We start from the raw sequence: 19,961 nt of genomic DNA, 5'->3' as shown, positions 1-19,961 counted from the left end.
TGATCTCATGTTTTGGGAGATCAAGCCCCAAGTCAGGCTCTGTGCTGACACCACAGACTATGCTTGGGATTCTCTTTCTCTCTCTTCCCCTCCCACTCTTTTGCTTTCTCTCAAAAATAAATAAACTTAAAAATCTTAAACAGGTATGAAAATATTACAGGTAGGCATTTGTAAAATAAGCTTCAAGGGAAAAGAGAAACATCTCTTGAAATTATACTCAAGAAATGTTCATCCATAGATCATAATTCAAGTATTAAAGGGGCCCTTAGAACCCAACCAAGTTTTCCCAACAGCTTACCCAGACTTCTCTGGAGGAAGGCTTCCAGATGTTAAAACACGTTCAAACAAAACTCGGGTATTATTGTCCTCTAGGATATTAAAAAAGATTTTAAATATTAAAATTATTTTATAATCAACAGTGTATTTGCACATACATTATCTCATATAATTCTCATAAAAATCTGATGCAGAAAGGTAACTATTTCCCCAATTTTAGTAGATGGGTTAAACTGGCATTCAAAAGGATTGAGTTGATCTGGCTGTTACTGAATAATAGAGCTGTAACTGGAAGCCAGGTCTGTATATACTGCAGTTATAATGTCCAGCGATTTATAATAGTATGATATCTAAATGAGGTATCCCACTGGCCTTTTTTTAAAAATAACAAAAATGAGGGGCACCTGGGTGATTCAGTCAGTTAAGCATCAGGCTCTTGGTTTTGGCTCAGGTCATCATCTCACAGTTGTGGGGTTGAGCCCTACATCAGGCTCTGCACAGACTGCTTGAGATTCTTCTCTCTGCCTGCCCCCCCAACTTATGCTATCATGCGCACACTCAAAGTAAATTTTTAAAAATTTAAAAACTTAAAAAAATAAAAATAGCAAAACATGTAAGTGCTAACATTGTGTCAGACTACTGATATTTTTTTAATAATTTTTTTTTTTTTTTTTTTTTTTTTTTTGAGAGAGAGACAGAGTGTGAGTCATGGAGGGGCAGAGAGAGTGGGAGACACAGAATCCGAAGCAGCCTCCAGGCTCTGAGCTAGCTGTCAGCTGAGAGCCCAGTGCGGGGCTCGAACTCACAAACCACAAGGTCATGACCTGAGCCAAAGTCAGATGCTCAACTGACTGAGCCACCCAGGTGCCCCAGACTATTGATATTTTTCAAGTACACGGACTGTGATGGGTGGCAAGCTCAAATTGATATATTGGTGATTTTCTTATTTTGCAGCACCAGGACTGCTCTCTATATAACTACTTTAAATTCTTATATAGGTGCAATTAAAATTTAAGTCTTGGGAGGTCCTCTGTAGCTGGAAGCAGGAAAATAACACTTCTTATTAAGAGATCTATTAAAATTTAAGAAATCAGGGGCACCTAGGTGGCTCAGTTGGTCAGGTCATGATCTCATAGTTCATGGGTTTGAGCCTTGCGGTGGGCTCTGTGCTGACAGCTCAGAGCCTGGAGCCTGCTTCAGATTCTGTGTCTCACACCCTCTCTGCCCTGCTCCTGCTCACGTGCCGTCTCTCTCTCAAAAATAAACATTAAAAAAAAATTTTTTTTAGGAATTCAGCAGTAAATTTACTAACAATCATTGAATTTTATATTTAAAACAGGTGCATTTATGGTATATAAACTATACCTCAATAAAGGTGTTTAAAAAAATCCAGCAGAGTGTTGGTTTTTATTGCCTCAAGGTATTCATTCAGTTTTTACTACATATCCACATGCGAAGTAAAACTAAGAGATTAAATGTATTGATTCAAAGAAGATGGCACCATATTCATGGCTTTCATCTTAACATACTGTACTTTAAAACATTTTTTTGCTTTAATCCAAGCTTTGCTCCAGACACTTTCTACCATTCCACATAACTTTCCCACTGCTTTTCATGCTGTGTTCTCTACCTGGAAGAATGCGTTTTCCTATATCTTTTCCTGGCTAACTATGTTCATACTTCAAGACCCATCATATTGCCTCTAGGATGGTACTATCCAACAGAAATATAATGCAAGCTAAGTATTTTACATTTTCTGCTAGCCACATTTAAAAGAGTAAAAACAGGTGAAATGAACTTTATTTTACTTAACCCAATATATCTAAATTATTTCAGCATGTAATTAATATGAAAAATTAAGTTATTTTACATTTTTTGTTTTTTGGTACCGACTCTTTGAAATCTGGTATGTATTTTACACTCACACCATATCTCATTTTGGCCCAGCCACATTTTTTTAATGAAATATTTTATTTATTTATTTATTTATTTATTATGTTTATTTTGGGGAGGGGGAGAGAGTATGAGTGGGGGAGGAGCAGAGAGGGAGAGAGACACAGAATCCAAAGCAGGCTCCAGGCTCTGAGCTGTCAGCACAGAGCCCAATATGGGGCTTGAACTCACGAACCACGAGATCATGACTGTAGCCAAAGTCAGACACTAAACCGACTGAGCCACCCAGGAGCCCCTGGCTGTAGCCACATTTTGAGTGCCCAATAATCAATAGTCCAGTGGCTGCCATAATTGTACAGCACAGCTCCAGAACTTAAATTGTCAGCACAGCTCTAACTCACGAGAGCAGTGACATGACCTGAGCCAAAGTTGGATGTCTAACCAACTGAGCCACCCAGGCGCCTGGCATCCACATTCTTAGAATAACATATATAATAGGAGCTATTCTTTTTTTTTTTAAGTTTTATTTATTTTGAGATAGAGGGTACATGCAAATTAGGAAGGGGCAGAGAGAGAGAGAATTCCAAGCAGGCCCCGTGCTGTCAGTGTAGAGCCCAGGGCTGGGCTTGAACTCACTAACCATGAGATCATCACCTGAGCTGAAATCAAGAGTCAATGCTTAATTGGCTGAGCCACCCAGGTGCCCCTACTAGCTATTCTAAAATAATCAAAATAATTTGCAATTGGTGAGGAACATCAATTCTATGAGAAAATTTTTAATTAAATGCTCCACTGTCTCATTTTTTGAAGTTCAGTCCTTTTCCAGAGTGTAGAATCACTAAGCTAAAATATAAAATCATTATTTAAAAAAAAATTTTTTTTTAAATGTTTTATTTATTTCTAGGAGAGAGACAGCATGAGTAGCGGAGGGTCAGAGAGAGAGGGAGTCACAGACTCTGAAACAGGCTCCAGGCTCTGAGCTGGCAGTCAGCACAGAGCCCGATGCGGGGCTCGAAACCACGAACCGTGAGATCATGACCTAAGCAAAAGTCGGACGCTTAACCAACTAAGCCACCCAGGCGCCCCTAAAATATAAAATCATTCTTAAGTTTTATTCTACTCTACTATATAAAGAATGCTATTTATATTTTTCTAAAATATCATTCAAAGCATTGATAATACCTGTGATATCTAACTCATTTACATGACACATAATTGTATTTTTTTTTTTAATGTTTTTTATTTATTTCTAGGAGAGAGAGAGACAGTGTGAGCAGGGGAGGGTCAGAGAGAGGGAGTCACAGACTGAAACAGGCTCCAGGCTCTGAGCTGGCATTCAGCACAGAGCCCGACGCAGGGTTCGAACCCACGAACCGCGAGATCATGACCTAAGCGAAAGTCGGACGCTTAACCAACTAAGCCACCCAGGCACCCCTGTATATTTCTTTCTTAAACCAATTTCTATACCAGATAATTTCTAGTCAAGAAATTACATATCCTGGACTGTGGGTAACTAGACCAAATGAGACATATACACACACACACACACGTACATGAATCCCCTAGCTCAGTGCCTGGTATAAGGTCCACCTCAATAAAGGATGGCTATTATTATTACAACAGGACAGGGAAATAAGGATGGAAATAAATATAATGTTTCTTTTTGAAATCTCTTTCCCAGTAGGCTCCAAGCATTTAACTTTACTACTTTGTCATCTTTGAGTTTTGGTAGCTAGAGATTTGTTGTCTATTCCTTCACCCCCACCCAGGAAACTGAGTCATCAGAGATGACCATAAATAACTGTGTCTCCCAAGTCTGAATTTGAGGCTTTATCCTATCACTGATGTGATGAGGTATTAAAGATCATTCTGTAGAGTCAAAAAGCACCTACCATTACTCAAATACAAATTCATGGTTGACAGGCCACAAATATTTCTTGAGTGCTATTAAGTGCCTGGTTCTGGTGTGATGACAGAATTTTAATACATTTGAGAAAGAAAGAACCCCAGCAACATATAACCTCAGCAACATATTTTCAGAGAATGATACTGATGGTTTAATATTACATAACCAGGGGTGCCTGCATGGCTCAATCGGTTAAGCATCAGACTCTTGATTTTGACTCAGGTCATGATGTTGTGGGTTTGTGCAATCAAGCCCCATGATGGGCTCTGTGCTGGCAGTGTGGAGCCTGCTTGAGCTTCTCATTCTCTCTCTCTCTCTCTCTCTCTCTCTCTCTGCCCATCCCCTACTCACACGCTCTAGCTCTGGAAATCAATTTAAAAAATTACATAACCATTCTAGATCTAGAATTGACTTACCATTGAGGTGAGAAAGATAGTCAATATAGGCCAAGACATATTCTGGAATGTCTCCATATTTCTTTAGACCGAGCTCAAAAATCTTAAAGGCAACAGATTTGTCCTAGAAGTAGAGAGGAATGTACTGATTTCCATGAAATGTCAGAAAAGATACTCAAAAGAATATTAAAACTACAACACCTAAACAAGTTACACTAAGTACTAAAATGAAAATTATAATCATATTAAGTAAAAATTGCTGAGCTAAAAACCATGGGGTTTAATAAGGTATAGATTAGCAGGCAGTAGGGATTTGGGTGATGCTTCAAATAATTTTACACAGATACACTTGGACTTCCTCTATGATATGGGGCAATTACAACTTAATGACAGGGGACAGCTGGGTGGTTCAGCTGGTTAAGTGTCTGATGTTTAATGTCGCCTCAGGTCTTCATCTCATGGTTGTGAGTTCAAGCCCCACAGTGGGCTCCACACTGGGCTTGAAGCCTACTTAAAAAACAAAAAACAAAAACAAAACTTAATAACAGAAGGGGCACCTGGCTGGCTCAATCAGAAGAGCATGTGACTCTTGATCTCAATTGTGAGTTCAAGACCCATGTTGGGTATAGAGATTACTTAAAAATATCTTAAAACAAAAAACAAAAACAAAAAACCTTAATGTCAGAAACTAGGACTATCGTTCTTTTAATTAATGTATTCAGATGAAGGAAATTATTTTACCTTTATATTTTATTTCAGCACTTACCTTACTACAGTAATACTCCATGAGTGCTGCAGTAACATAGACATGGTGGCGCGTTCTGGTATCTTCTCTCGCTTTTTTAAAGATCATTCTTCCAGATTTGATACCTTCTGCTCTTCTTGCAAATTTCATATATTGGATATATACCTATGGGAAGAAAAGCATTTAAAAAAATTTTTTTAATGTTTATTTATTTTTGAAAGAGAGAAAGAGATAGAGACACAGTGCAAGTTGGGGAGGGCAGAGAGAGAAGGAGAGCAGGCCCCAGGCCCCAAGTTGTTGGTACAGAGCCTGATACGAGACTCGAACTCACGAGTGGCAAGATCATGACCTGAGCCGAAGTCGGATACTTAACGTACTCAACCACCCAGATGCCCCAAAAGCATTTCTTTTTTACAGATTAGGCAGAATGTGATCCCTGTAGCATTCAATACAGACTCGCCTTATTCCTATACTAGTATGTTTCCTATATAAGAAAGCAATCTTGAATACCTAGGATATCAGAAAGTAAGCTTATAGATAGTGCTCTATTTAAATCCACAAGCAAAGTTTTTCTGGTATTAAATATGTGTGCAAATTAATTTTTAAAAATTGACACACAATTCACATACCACACAATTCACCCTTTAAAGTGTACAATTCAAGGTCTTTACCATTCACGAGATTGTACAATCATCACTACCGCTTAAATCTAGAATATACAAATTAAATTTTAAGGAAGAAATAAAAGTGAAACTACTAGAAAACACTGCATTAATAAATGCCAACATCTAAAAAGGTTTGATCTAATACAAGCGTGTTTAATATATGTTTAACTTTATATTTTCCTAGTTTATTGGTTTAAAAGCCCACCACTCTATTTTTCCAAAGACCATATAATGTAACTTTACTGATAAACTATTATGAGCCATTTTATACTCAGCACACCAGAGTGCCCAACACACGAGGAAAGGGATTTCCTCTAGTTTGTTGTTATAGTTCTGGAATCCAGCATGGTACACAGCACAGAGCAGTTTGCTTAGTGAATTTTAAAATGATGAATAAATGCAAGCAAGCAAAGCAGTGGAATCCCAATACAAACAAAAAAGCAGTGTAGATTTCACTTGAGGCAGAGGGTCTAGAGCTGCATGCATTGGCCTGTCCCCTTCTCCTCCTGATGAAAAAGCTTCATTGCACTTTTACAGAAATTCAGGACTTTGAAAACCACTATTTTAGAGCAGAATTCAGGATAAAGTGAGTTCCAGTCCAATTCGTTTCCAGAATGTTGGGTTCTCTTGCTTCCATTTATTTAAAAAGAAACATTTATTAGGCAACAATTATGTGCCATAAATGGCTTTTAAAGTGTGATTATGAGGGGGCGCCTGGGTGTCTCAGGCGATTAAGCGTCCAACTTCGGCTCAGGTCATGATCTCAGTCTGTGAGCTTGATCCCCGCGTCGGGTTCTGTGCTGACAGCTTAGAGCCTGAAGCCTGTTTCAGATTCTGTGTCTCCCTCTCTCTCTGTCCCTCCCCAGCTTGTGCTCTCTCTGTCTCAAAAATAAATGAACATTAAAAATTATTTTTAAAAAAGTGTGACTATGAGGAATCCCCAGTTTAATTCTGCTGCATTAAAAAAAAAAAAAAGATCAGATTACAAAGGGGTCACGTGAGGGAATTTTTGCAAGGTGGCTGATGTGATGGTAGTCCCATGATTCAATGTTATTGGTCAAGATTCACAGAACTATATCCCAAAAAACCAGTGAATTTAATATATGTAAATTAAAAATTTTTGTTAAAGCTGACTGCAAAGGTGGTAAAGAGACATAATGTTACTCACCAAGGTGGGGTCAATATCCTCAATTGCCAGAAGTCTGTTATATATACTGTGAACTTTCTCATACTTCATGCGACTCTAAGGTGGTAGAGAAGAAGTGGATATAAATAAATATTCATAAACAAGCAGGATTTGAGCTCTGAGGAATCCAGAGGCTGCACTCCACAATGGCACCTGCTTTGAGCATAAATACATGATGAGCTGAGGACTAATGCCTGTTCATTTTGCATCATCTCTACTAAAAGCAAGGTGCCTGGCAAAGAAGCAGCCAGAAGAATAATTCAATCCTACAGTAAAAAATCCAATTATAAGAAAGTTCTAAATAGTTACTGACCTCTTCATAATCTGCATATGCAAAATAAAGAAGCATATTCTTCTTCAATAAAGTGCTTATGGCTCTTTCATATATATTAGCAGCTTCATCACTAAATAATTTGGCATTATTCATATCCTAGGAGGAAAAAAAAAGCTCACTCTTCAATAATTTTAATACAGTTGAAAGAGAATGAATACACACACTCATGTATATACACATATACAAACACATATACATATCTGGATTCTAAAAAAACTCCGAAGACTTCTTCTGTATATTACTTAACATACAGAAGAATCCGTAAGTATTCTAAATAGTTCATCATTTTAATGCATTAAAAAACAGCCCCTATATTTTAATTTTGACTTAAGGTAGTCCGCGTGTCACTAAGCTTCATATTGACAAAAGATAAAAATTTTCATCACCTATACTTTATTACCAAAATTCAGTGTTATATTTTTAGCAAATTATTGCTATATTAAAACCATGAAAAGACCAAAGCGGGGAAGAGAAATACTTACCCCCTTTTCTGCAAGCAATTTACTTGACTGTTCAAGATATTGGGCAGCTTCATACCAAATATCAGGGTGATGGCCCAGCACAAGCAGGCACTGTTCATAAGCAAACATAACTAGGGAAGACATTCATAACATTCAATTAAAATAAATATTATTTATGAAACTATCAATACAAGCATCACAACTAACTTAGGCTAAAACAGGGCCCTCAATAATAAATGTTAATTAGAAACACAAGCTTTAGTGATTTCAGGCACCATTATCCACCCAAGCCCTATCTATCCCTCCATTATTTTTAAAATGTTATTTATTTGAGAGAGGCAGAGAGAGCATGTGCACAGGTGTGCAAGCAGAGGAGGGACAGAGAGAAAGAGAATCCTAAGCAGGCTCCACATAGTCAGCGCAGAGTCTCATGAGAGGCTCGATCTCAAGAACTGTGAGATCATGACCTGAGCTGAAATCAAGAGTTGGACGCTTAACTGAGCCACCCAGGTGCCCCCATCCATCATTTTTTAAATTAGTATTTACTGAGCATGAACTATATGCTAGGGAATGTTCAAGACACTGTGAATGTATCGGTGACTAACACTTCCTATACTCAAGAAGTCTGCAGTGTGTTGGGAAGACTGATATTACAAAAGCAAAAGTTAGTACAGTGTACTCTTGAACTTAGAGCAGTTGGACTTAACATCATTTAGGGACTCAAGAAAAGCTTCACTAAGGAACTGACATCTAAAGCAAAACCTGAAGGGACTGATCAGATCAGATCAAATCAGAAGAATCTGGTCAGATGAGAGAGTAAGTGAAGTGCAGGAAGAACTGGGAAAATGGTGTAGGCAAAGGAAACTACTTACAAAGACTTCTAGGTAAGAGCAAGGCCAGATTGAGAAAAATTCTAGTTCTGGAAGCAGCAGATTTGTTTCTATCAAACTTCCCTGAAAATAAAAATCATAAACCAAGAAATACAAAAAACAACTATTTAAAGGCTCAGGAGAATGACCAAAAGAAGCCAATGGCCAAAACAGAAACCAGAGATTGAGCCCTCAAAAAATCAGAACCATACTGGCTAAGATCCATATTTAATATGGCTTTTCCTCTGAGGGGCAATCCCTGAAAGCCTGAAAATCAACATAAATGTCCTCAAATCTTTAGCTGGCCTCTAAAATATATATACACAGAGAAGAATACAAAGAGCTCAAGTGGCAAGCAAATCTGGAAGGCTGAAAGAGCTGAATAGGTTTTTCAGCAGCTGCCCACTGTCACAGAGACCAAGTTTAGAATTTGAGTCCCATCAAGTTAGAGGGTCTGGGTAAACACCTTGAACTTTCCATTCTATTTTAGGAGTAAAAACCTGGTCCCAGGACTAAGAGATTTACCCTGAGATTAAGGGCAAAACTAAAACAGATCCATCCTAACAAGGTCCAGGTGATCTGCCAGTAACTTAACTCCCTGCTAAAATAAAACTCAACAATTTTCGGAGGCAGATGACAGAATCCAGTCTTTATAATGTATCACTTGTACATCTGTACAATGTCCAAAAGAAAAATTTTAACTATCTAGACTATGACAAAGCAGGAAAATGTGACCCACAGTCAAGAGAAAAAGAAACCAATTCGCTAATGGCGCAGATGTTGGCCACAACAGGCTCTGCATTGACAGCTCTCCCTCTTTCTCTGCCCTGCCCCCACTTGCAGTCACTTTTCTCTCAAAATAAATAAATATACATTTTTTAAAAATATAAAAACCTCTAAAATGGAAATTGATGGAACTGAAAAGTATAGTATCTGAAACAAATAACTCACTGGATGGGTTTAGCAGCAGATTGGATATGATAAAGGTCAGTGAATATGGATGAAGATAGATCTATAGAACTCACTGAATCTGAAGAACGTGAGAGAAAAAAAGACTGGAGGTAACAAAGAGACTGTGGGATGATACCAAGTTACCTCTTTTTGTGATAAGCGTCTGATCTTCTGTACGAAGAGGGTTGCTCTTTTCCCACTGTATGTATTTCTTCCACATGTCCACCTGCTGGGCTTCTTGAGGAGTATTCTGAGGAGGCACCGAAGGAGCATTGCGGTCCAAACCTTTCATCACTGTCTCATATTCCTAGACAACAAGCATTTAGAATTCTGTGGTGAGTCTAGGAAAAACTCAGATATATGGAATTGAGTTGATCAGTTAGGAATACTTTGTTCAAATGCCTATTTTTCCCAAATACCACTTTGTTAATATAATCTAAAAACTAAGAGCAGGGAGAAAGATAACAGAGGATTACTTACCCATGGACAGGTTCCCAGGCCTGAGTGAACAGAACAGCCCTGGGGCCCTCTCTGCAGGTGATCTAGGTCACACTCCAGGACAGAGGAACTGACAGATCGACATAACTGATGATCTGAGAGCATCATTACTGCCATCTGGGGAAACTGTCTGTCTTTTAAAATTTCAATAGTTTGTATTACTAGGCTACGTTCCCTAACTTCTAACAGTGTCAATGAATGGAAAGGTATGCACACAAGACAAATATCTGTCCCTGAGACCTATGAGACCACAAAGTAGTATAATATTCAAATATGTATGAGCAGATAGGAGGGAAGCATAAGAACTGCTTTATCAACTATAGGTAGAACCTTGTCTGTATATCCCGTTCATGTATTTTTTTTAATGTTTATTTATTTTTGCTCACGCATGTGAGAGAGAGAGAGTGTGAACACAGCAGGGGCAGAGAGAGGGAGACACAGAATCTGAAGCAGGCTCCAGGTTCTGAGCTGTCAGCACAAAGCCCAACACAAGGCTCAAACCCATGAACCGTGAGATCATGACCTGAGCTAAAGTTGGACACTTAACTGAATAAGCCACCCAGGCACACCCTGTTCATGTATTTTAAAAAGTTTTTTCCAACAGCACCTGGGTGGCTCAGTTGGTTGAGTATCTGACTCTTGATTTCAGCTCAAGTCATGATGCCAGGGTCATGGGATTGAGCCCCACATTAGGCTCTGTGCTTAGTGTGGAGCCTCCTTAAGATATTCTCTCTCTTGGGGTGCCTGGGTGGCTCAGTTGGTTAAGCGTCCAACTTCAGCTCAGGTCATGATCTCATGGTTCGTGGGTTTGAGCCCCGCGTCGGGCTCTGTGCTGACAGCTAGCTCAGAACCTGGAGCCTGCTTCAGATTCTGTGTCTCCCTCTCTCTGACCCTCCCTTGCTCACACTGTCTCTCTCTCTCAGAAATAAATAAAAAACATTAAAAAAAAAAAAAAGATATTCTCTCTCTTGGGGCGCCTGGGTGGCTCAGTTGGTTGAGTGTCCGACTTCGGCTCAGGTCATGATCTCACGGTTCGTGGGTTTGAGCCCCACGTCAGGCTCTGTGCTGACACCTAGCTCAGAGCCTGGAGCCTGTTTCTGATTTTTTTGTCTCCCTCTCTCTCTGACCCTCCCCTGCTCATGCTGTGTGTGTGTCTCTCTCTCAAATAAAACATTAAAAAAAAAAAAAAGATATTCTCTCTCTCCCCCTCTTTACGCCTGTCTCTCTCAAAAAAATAAAAATAAAAAGAAATTTTATCTAAACTTGATTTATTCTATTTTTGTCCTTTAACATCTATGTAAAGAGGTATTTCATTTCAAATACATCATCTGCTCAAACAATGCGATTTAACTGTCACTGGTTAAACTGCTAATAATTGAACACCAGACACAGAAAGCTCTTGTGTAAATAACATACTCATCCTTTCAATAAGTGCCCTGTTGGAAGTCCATACCTTTGCTACACGCCTAGCATTCATGTAATCTCGACTCCGATCTTCAATCATTTTTTTAGCTAAATGAATATTGATACCCTAGAAAAAAAAAGGAAATGTATATCATTTTAAAATTAAGTGTATTTTAATATTAGCACAATACAGTTAATCTGTTCATTTACTAAGTCACTTTAAATTCTTTATTTTAAAAGACTTTGTTAATAAAATAAAGGTTCAATCACATTACATGCTTCAGAGATCAAGGAGGATCTGCTTATATCTTTTAGGAGCTGGCATTAAGTCTCCATGTATCAGAAATTTCTAAAGATAAGGAATCATTTGGAAAAGGTCAATTATTTCACATAAAATTATACTAATAGAGAACTCTATGCAGATTCATCAGGGTAAACAGCCATCGCTTCACTTTAAAAGTTTTGTTCTAACTAGGTCTGCATAACTTTAAAAACAAATGCAGAAGTAGCATGGAAATAGAAACATTATCTTTCACACTTAGTAGTTCTCAAAACGTAGTCCAAGGATTCCTGTTCCCCAAAACCCGTTCAGGGGTTTTCAGAGGCTACATGATGTTATTAGTATCATAACACGTTGAGTTTAGAAGCAGATATGAAAATTTTCCATTAACTTCTATTAAGTTAGGTAAGGACTTGCAAAAATATAAAACAAGGCCACTCTCCTCACTAAATTTTTCTTGCTTTGGAAAAGACAGCTTGGTTTAATGCTATTTATGTTAAAATGTAAGGAGTTTATTATTGTGAAATGCAAATGAAATAATAAATATCTTGGAAATTTCTCAGTTTTAATCTCAATATACTATATACTAATAGATAAAAGCCAAATTAAAATAAAAAGTTCTCTGTAGTCTTCAATAATTTTTAAAATCCCAAGACCAAAACATTTGACAACCACTGCTCATACCCTACATAGTTCTTCCCGGTCACAATGGACATACCAAAAACTTTCTTTTAACAATAGAGCTTATTTGGCATGTATGTTTACATATATAAGCCGATTAGCTCAGCTAGTTAAAAATATGTCAGTGATAGGCCCTGGGTGGCTCTGTCAGCTAAGCATCTGACTTCGGCTCAGGTCATATCTCACAGTTCCTGAGTTCGAGTCCTGAATCAGGTGAGCTTGAGCTCCGCTTCTGGTGAGTTTGTGCACTACTCCTCCCTCCCTCCATTTATCCCTCCCTCCCTCCCTCTCTCTCTCTGCCCCTCACTCACTTTTGCCTTCTCTCTCTCAAAAACAAACAAACAAAAATGCTAGTGAAACAAAGATCTTGGACTGCAGCCCCCCTGCATGCCAATAATCACAGCTCTATAACTACATGAAAGGCATGCAATGCAACTGATCATTACTATTGGAAACTATTCTAATAAGGTCCCATTTCGTAAGAGATGAATGGCAATGTGTATGCATGACCATGTGGATATGGTTTAGCATTGAATATAAGTGGTTTTGTAAGACTTACAATTTCTCTCAGGGTATTCTCTAAATAATAACTCAGTAGTATTAGGTGACTCTCAAAACCTTACAAAAACATTAGGAATGGTTCTTTGATTGCTATCAATATAAAAACAGACCTGTGTAGCGCTGATATCCAGGTGCCTTATACCAGCAAGGCCAGAATCCACAAATCCACAATGCATAAAAATTAAAATCAAAAAAATTAAAAACAGCTTAGTTATAATAATAAACTACTCTGGCCTAATTTACCTCTTCATACTTGTTATAGTCTCTCCAGAGTTGTTCAATGTTGATCATTGGATTAACACAACCTCGTTGATAAACCCTTCGGACAGCGGTTATTCTTTGATTTTCTGCATAAGATCCAACAGCTTCCCTGGCATTGGATTAAAAAATGCCATCAGTTATATTGCAGCTAAAGCCACTGTTCACATGGGAAAAAAAAACTATAAAAATACTTACACGCCTTTTAAGAAATTGATGTAATCCACCCAAATCTAAGAAATAAAATAAAATGTCAGTATCTTGATATTTTCAAATTTATTAAGAGTATAACACATATATGGAAAAAATTTAACTACCTGATATGACATAATTTCCATTCCAATTTTATCCAGTGCAAAGTCATATGCTTGGGCCATTTTTTCTCTGAAATAAATGGGACAGACATGTTTTAAATCACTTATTTTTAAAAAAGATTTTGGGGCTCCTGGGTGGCTCAGCCAGTTGGTTAAGTGTCCGACTTCAGCTCAGGTCATGATCTCGTGGTTCGTGAGCTCGAGCCCTGTGTTGGTCTCTAACACCTCAGAGCCTGGAGCCTGCTTCAGATTCTGTGTCTCCCTCTCTCTGCCCCTCCCCTGCTCATGGTCTCTCTCTGTCTCAAAAATAAATAAACATTAAAAAAAAATAAAAGAAAAAATATGAAAAGATTTTATTATTTTAAGATTTTATTTTTAACTAATCTCTACATCCAACATGAGGCCTGAACTCATAACCCCAAGATTAAGAGTCATATGCTCTACTAACTGAACTAGCCAGGCACCCCAAAAGACATGTTTTTTAAAACATTCATTTATTATTAAAATATATCTACAAATAAAACATACGGGTGCCATATGTCAGTGCAGAGCCCATTTTAGATCTTCTGTCTCCACCCCTCCCCCACTCACTCTCTCTCAAAAATATATAAAAAATATATATTAAAGACATAATCATAACCTCTGATCATAAGATCAAAACAGCATTTGAACTTTTTGTATAAGCAAAAATGTAAAGACATCTTTGCAAATACATAAGAAAGTAGTGCTTTTGTGTTTAGTTTGTCAATGTCTTTAATTTATATGCTTTATTTTTTTTTAATGTTTTTATTTATTTTGAGAGAAGAGAGAAAGAGCATGTGCAGGGGAGGGGCAGAGAGAGAGACGGAGACACAGAATTCCAAGCAGGCTCCAGGCTCCGAGCTATCAGCACAGAGCCCCATGTGGGGCTTGAACTTGTGAACCATGAGATCATGACCTGGGCTAAGGTCAGATTCTGAACCCACTGAGCCACCTAGGTGCCCCTATGCTTTATTTTTTTAACTACTGCTTGTGAGCTTATCAAAATTAAAGCCCATGTTTCACTTACCCTATATTCTTTATTGCCTAATCTTACATGTAGCAGATTCAAATGTGGAAATATCTGATTATCTGATTGAGGAGGTAAGTTGCGTCTGAAGATGTATTAGCTCTGAAGTAAAATATAGGAAGAAAGAACTTCCTCTTCAATATAAGATAATACAAGATAATGAGGAACAGAAACTACAGAATTCAGTTATAGAAATAACTTGCCTGTTTGTTATATATAAAAACAGCATTTGAGAGGGTCCATTATTGAGATTCAGTGAAGATGAATAGGTGAGTTTAAGTCATGGTGGGGAATTAAACTATAAAGAGAACTGTCAAAGATGCCTTAGAATACTTAGGCAGCACATTGCTATGTCACCTGCCAAGAATGGTGCTATGACAATAAGATGGTTTTTATTAACTTTGGCAACAAACCTGCCAACAAAGTGATTTGGTGTTAACAAATGTACTGTGTTTCAATATAGTAGGGCTTGGGGGGCATCTGAGTGGCTCATTAGGTTAAGTGTCCAACTTCAGTTCAGGTTATGATCTCACAGCTTATTGGTCAAGCCCCGCATCGGGCTCTGTACTGACAGCTCAGAGCCTAGGGCCTGCTTCAGATTCTGTGTCTCCCTCGCTCTCTACCCCTCCCCTGCTCATGCTATGTCTATGTCTCTCTCTCTCTCTCAAAAATAAATAAACATTAAAAAACATTTTTTTTTTAAAGAAGGGCTTGGGTGATTCAATTCTCCAGAATAAGTCTGATACCAGTGACTTTCTTTGAAGCACCTTTCCCAAGATTTAATAACTTTTCGGAAAACCCTGACTTTTCAAACTCTTAAGTCTCTTCTTCCCAGAGTTAAGAGAAGGTGTGAATTCATGTGGGATTGACTGTGTGCCTGGGGATGACTTGCATTTTTAAGATCTTGTTTTAACTTACTTGTAACTTGGCAGTTTACCCTTGGTTTCTCGAACGTATGAAAGATAACACTTCCATAAATCAATGTGCAAAACCTTCATAAGGCATCTCTGAAATAGCTATAAATACAAGAAAATATTATCAGAATCCACAGTTAAATAAATTTCACATGTACATGGGTGAAATGGAACATTAAAAAACCAAATTCAGGTCTTTTCATTAATTTATTGTCTTCTTACAGATAAATGGCAAATTTAACAAATCCCTCCTATTTTCAGTTTAGATAATCAAAATCATTCTCATGATTTTGGTCAGTAGAGTATAATTATTTTCTTTTCCAAAATTTTTATTGTGAACCTTTTCAAGCAAAAAAAAAGGTCGAGTAAGTATAATGCAGTACTATACAATCACTACCTAGATTCAACAGTTGTTGAATTTTACTAGATTTGCATATATATGGTAAGTCCTAAGTTAAACTCTAGCATAAAATTCAAAGTAAGTTTATGAGAACTCACCTTTTCAACCTTGTCGTAATTTTTAGCTTTTATCTGGAGAAACAGAAAAATATAGAATTAACATTATTGTTCTTAGAGTATTAAAACACCATGCCTGAGATTTTTGACTAGTCTTGCAAATTCATGCTTACACTTTCCTATTAATTCTGCTTTACAAAAATAACAAATAGAATTTTGAGCACAACATGGGAAATTATGCACTATAGATGTGCTTTATGTAAACTGATTCTACAGATAGCTTTTCATCAATTATTTGTTTAAATTTTATAAATTTCAAAGTGTGTAAAAGAGTTACAAGGTGAATACAGAAATTTATATAAGACATACTTGAACAGAGCTTTATGTATACAATGAAGACAAACTTAAAGCTTTACTTTTCCTGAATAGCTAATTATTAGAACAATCTGAGTACAGCCACAAAAAGATTTACTAAATTTGACTACAATTAAATTTTAGTCACCCAGTTAACCTCCTATATTCTAGGCACTGTGGTAGGAACTGTGGTTACCACAGTGAACAAAACAAGCATAGTCTGCCTGTGTCCTCACAGAACTCACAGTGTTATGGGGAAAGATGTCAAGATGGGGAAAATATAGGGTGCTCCAGGTACATTTAGAAGGAGCCTAAAACTCAGACTTGAGGATTTGCAGAAAATTTCCTGGAAAAAGTGAAGATGTTAAGGATGAGGTGTTAGGCCGGTAAAGAAAGGGAGGACTTATTCCAGGCAGGAGGAATGACATGTGCAAAGACCAAGGTTAAATATGATTAGATTTCCCTTTCTCTGAATATTTTCATTAGATGGTAGGTGGGATCAGTTGCTCAACTGTGATACATCAACAAATCTTTTTCACCCAGATAGGTGGATAATTTGATTGGTTGGAGAAATCTTGTGGTCCTTTTCTCTCCATAGTATGTATAAATTTTCTGTTTTCTGGCTTTTGGTGATACTGTTGAGACTATTGATGACAAGCTTTTTCTTTTGCTGATAACTTGCTCTCTGGAACCTGTAAGATTTCCCCTTAATCTTCAGAGTCCATAAATTTTAAGAGGTTATGCCTAACTCTCTCTACTATGAGCCAGCTTAGTCAAGGATCTGAAGTCAGACCTCTTGGGTTTACATGGACTTTCCACCTAACCTCTTTTTTCCTTATCTGAATAACAGTGATAATAATAGCTATTTCCTAAGGCTTCTGTAAGGACTTGATGAGTTAATAAATGTGAAGCCATTAGAACACTGCCTGGCAAAGTGAGCACATGGTAATTACCATTTATTATTCTATTAGCACAAATTCTGCCTGGAATTCAGTGTGTCCTTTCAAGTTACAGATAAAAGTATTTTTCAGCTCAAGAATTTAAAAAACTATTGCCTCTCTTCCATCTGTTCCTTTTTTTTCTTTTAGGACTTGTATCGTACACAATAGATCTCTTTGTTCTAGCCTCAAAATCGGTCATTTTTACCCTGTCTCTTGCATTTTTGCTCTAGGCTTAAAATTATTTCTTCCACTGGATTTTCCAGGCCAATAATTTAGGTCTCTATGTTACCATTCTCCTCCATTTGACTTATTGCCGTAGTTAGAAAATAATGGGTTTTGGCTCATTTTTTAAAAATACTATACTTTCAGTGTCTCTGTATTCATATCATTTTGTTGAAGTTATTGTCTCCCTCCTCTATTCTGTTGGGGGCCTGTCCCAAGAGTTTGGTTAGCATCTTTTCTTGTTGCTGGATCCTTAGACGTGTAGTTGTTTCTTCTGTCTATTCACTGAAGCTCAGTGTTGGCAGACTTATGATAGTAGTTGACCCTTTCTCTACTGTGACAGCTGTGTAGCAGGTGTAGACAGCAAAAAGGCTGTTTGTGGTCTTTGGACAAAGAACCAGAAAGAAATCTTTGCTCAAGAGTAGGGAGGATTCAGCCTGCTGATTCTACTCCTTTTTGGTTTCTTGGAAGCCACGCTGATGTCAAAGTTCCTCTGGGGGTAGAAAGGCAGTTGAGGGGTTCCATGTATTTTTAGGAGTTACTTTCTTACTCTTGCCTTAAGTTCTCCACCAGCCCTCTTCTTTGAGACTGCCATAAAACCTGAGGTTTTCTTGCATCCACCTGCTTAGCTCAGTAAAGGTAAATAAGTTGAGTTGAAAGTGGAAGTGAAGTCACCAGCTTCCCAAATGCAGATGACAAACTATATACAGTTCTCACAACTGGCCAGGAAAACCAATACTTAGAAAATTGGCAAAGGTTACGAATAGGAAATTCCCAGAAGAGAAAATGCAAATGGTTAAAAATAATAGGGCAACACATACAAACTCCCAAAAAGGGAAAAACAAATAGATATTGCTTTGTACCAGTCAGTATGGTAAAAGTTTAAAAAGAATATTATTAACACTGCTGAAGTGGTAGGAGGAAAAGGGAGTTCATACACTGCTCAAGGAAGTATGAATTGTTATGGCCTTTATGGAAAGCCATTGGCAAAAGCTCTTCAAATAAAAAATATGTATCTTTTGACCTAGCAATTCTACTCTTGTATCTACCCTACAGAAACAAAAGCACCAGGATATAAAGGTGTTGAGCAAGGTTATTTACTGCTAAATTTGCAGCAGCAAAAATAGTTAACAAAGTAAATGTCCACCAGTAGGGAAATGGTTTAATAAATTATGGTGCATCCACATTCTGGATTATATACCAATATAAAAAGATTTAAAGCTGTAACAGGTAATTTGGGAGAATTTCCATAAGATTTTATTGAATGAAAAAATGTGTACAATAGAATCCATTTTTATAAAACAATGATCAAAAATAAACCTTATTTGTACATATGTATGTTTCCATATGATTTTATGAGCATGGAGAAAATATGGGATACAAAGTTGATGATATAGTTATGGTGGGCAGAATTGTATGGGCAGGAGAACAGACAAAAATAAGAGACTATACATACACGATTTCATTTATGCATTCAAGTAAAAAAAATATTTTTGTATAAGAAATAGAAACCAGTAGAAACTAATTTGACAATAAACTATTTGTAAAAAAAAAAAAAAAAAAAAAAAAGAAATAGAAACCAAAGAATCTGGCTTTTTTTCTATATGAATTGGTCCTGTATCTTGGATTCATTATTTATTTATTCAATTAGTATGACTTTCAATACCATATGTAGAAAAACTATAGAATTCTCTGGTCCTAAAATATCCGGCCACTGTTATTCATTAATTCAATCAGTAAATATTCGACAGCCCCTCTAGAGCCTACACTGATGGCACTAGCACAGCAGCCATAATCTCATTATGGCTTTTTAAACATCATTCAAAATTTTAAAGTATCAACCTGCTTTGGTAAAGCAGTGTGATAAAAATTAAAATAATTTGATCACTTTGTATCAAATACTGAATTTCACCCAGCAACGGTGTTCCCATTTATAAAACAGGGAGATAAGGACATGTACTATAAAGTTTCCAAGGATTTAAAAAAAAGCATCTAGACACTGCAGATGTATAAATCAAATTCACAAAATTATGAAATAAAAAAGCATAACTTTTCATTACATATTCTCTAAACAGATCTATATAAACCAAGTAACCAAATAGAGAAATGTTATTATTATAATTGGCCCCATTTGAAAGAAAAGCAAAGGTTATGCTGCAGACCATATTTAAATTCTATTTTGGTGAAAAATTCCATACTGGTGAAAAACCAGCACAAGAACATGTCAACATCCTGCCTTTGGTATTCCTATTCAGCCATTTTTCTTCTTCAAAACATAATTAACCAAGGTATTGTTTACTAGTATTTACATCACTATGTCTAGAAGTTAAATATTCTTAATATTTAGCA

The 19,961-nt window shown here is 37.1% G+C and overlaps 1 protein-coding gene across 1 annotated transcript in view; it reads right to left on the bottom strand.

Moving 5' to 3' along the window:
- CSTF3 (cleavage stimulation factor subunit 3) overlaps window positions 1-19,961 on the bottom strand; it is a 74,666-nt gene that overhangs the window by 5,797 nt on the left and 48,908 nt on the right. The window contains exons 4-16 of the mRNA XM_039233347.1: window positions 16,138-16,170; window positions 15,644-15,741; window positions 13,681-13,747; window positions 13,562-13,596; window positions 13,349-13,475; window positions 11,633-11,710; window positions 9,826-9,988; window positions 7,883-7,992; window positions 7,380-7,496; window positions 7,049-7,123; window positions 5,237-5,380; window positions 4,492-4,594; window positions 299-368 (exon numbers count right to left, since the gene is read on the bottom strand). Of these exons, the coding sequence (XP_039089278.1) occupies window positions 299-368; window positions 4,492-4,594; window positions 5,237-5,380; window positions 7,049-7,123; window positions 7,380-7,496; window positions 7,883-7,992; window positions 9,826-9,988; window positions 11,633-11,710; window positions 13,349-13,475; window positions 13,562-13,596; window positions 13,681-13,747; window positions 15,644-15,741; window positions 16,138-16,170 (1,220 nt within the window). The remainder of the gene's footprint in view (window positions 1-298; window positions 369-4,491; window positions 4,595-5,236; window positions 5,381-7,048; window positions 7,124-7,379; window positions 7,497-7,882; window positions 7,993-9,825; window positions 9,989-11,632; window positions 11,711-13,348; window positions 13,476-13,561; window positions 13,597-13,680; window positions 13,748-15,643; window positions 15,742-16,137; window positions 16,171-19,961) is intronic.

Source organism: Hyaena hyaena, unplaced genomic scaffold, assembly GCF_003009895.1.
Source record: "Hyaena hyaena isolate Hyena2069 unplaced genomic scaffold, ASM300989v1 scaffold_74, whole genome shotgun sequence".
Classification (NCBI taxonomy): Eukaryota; Metazoa; Chordata; class Mammalia; order Carnivora; family Hyaenidae; genus Hyaena; species Hyaena hyaena.
Note: the sequence above shows the minus strand (reverse complement) of the source record. Positions and strands in the feature narration are given on the sequence as shown.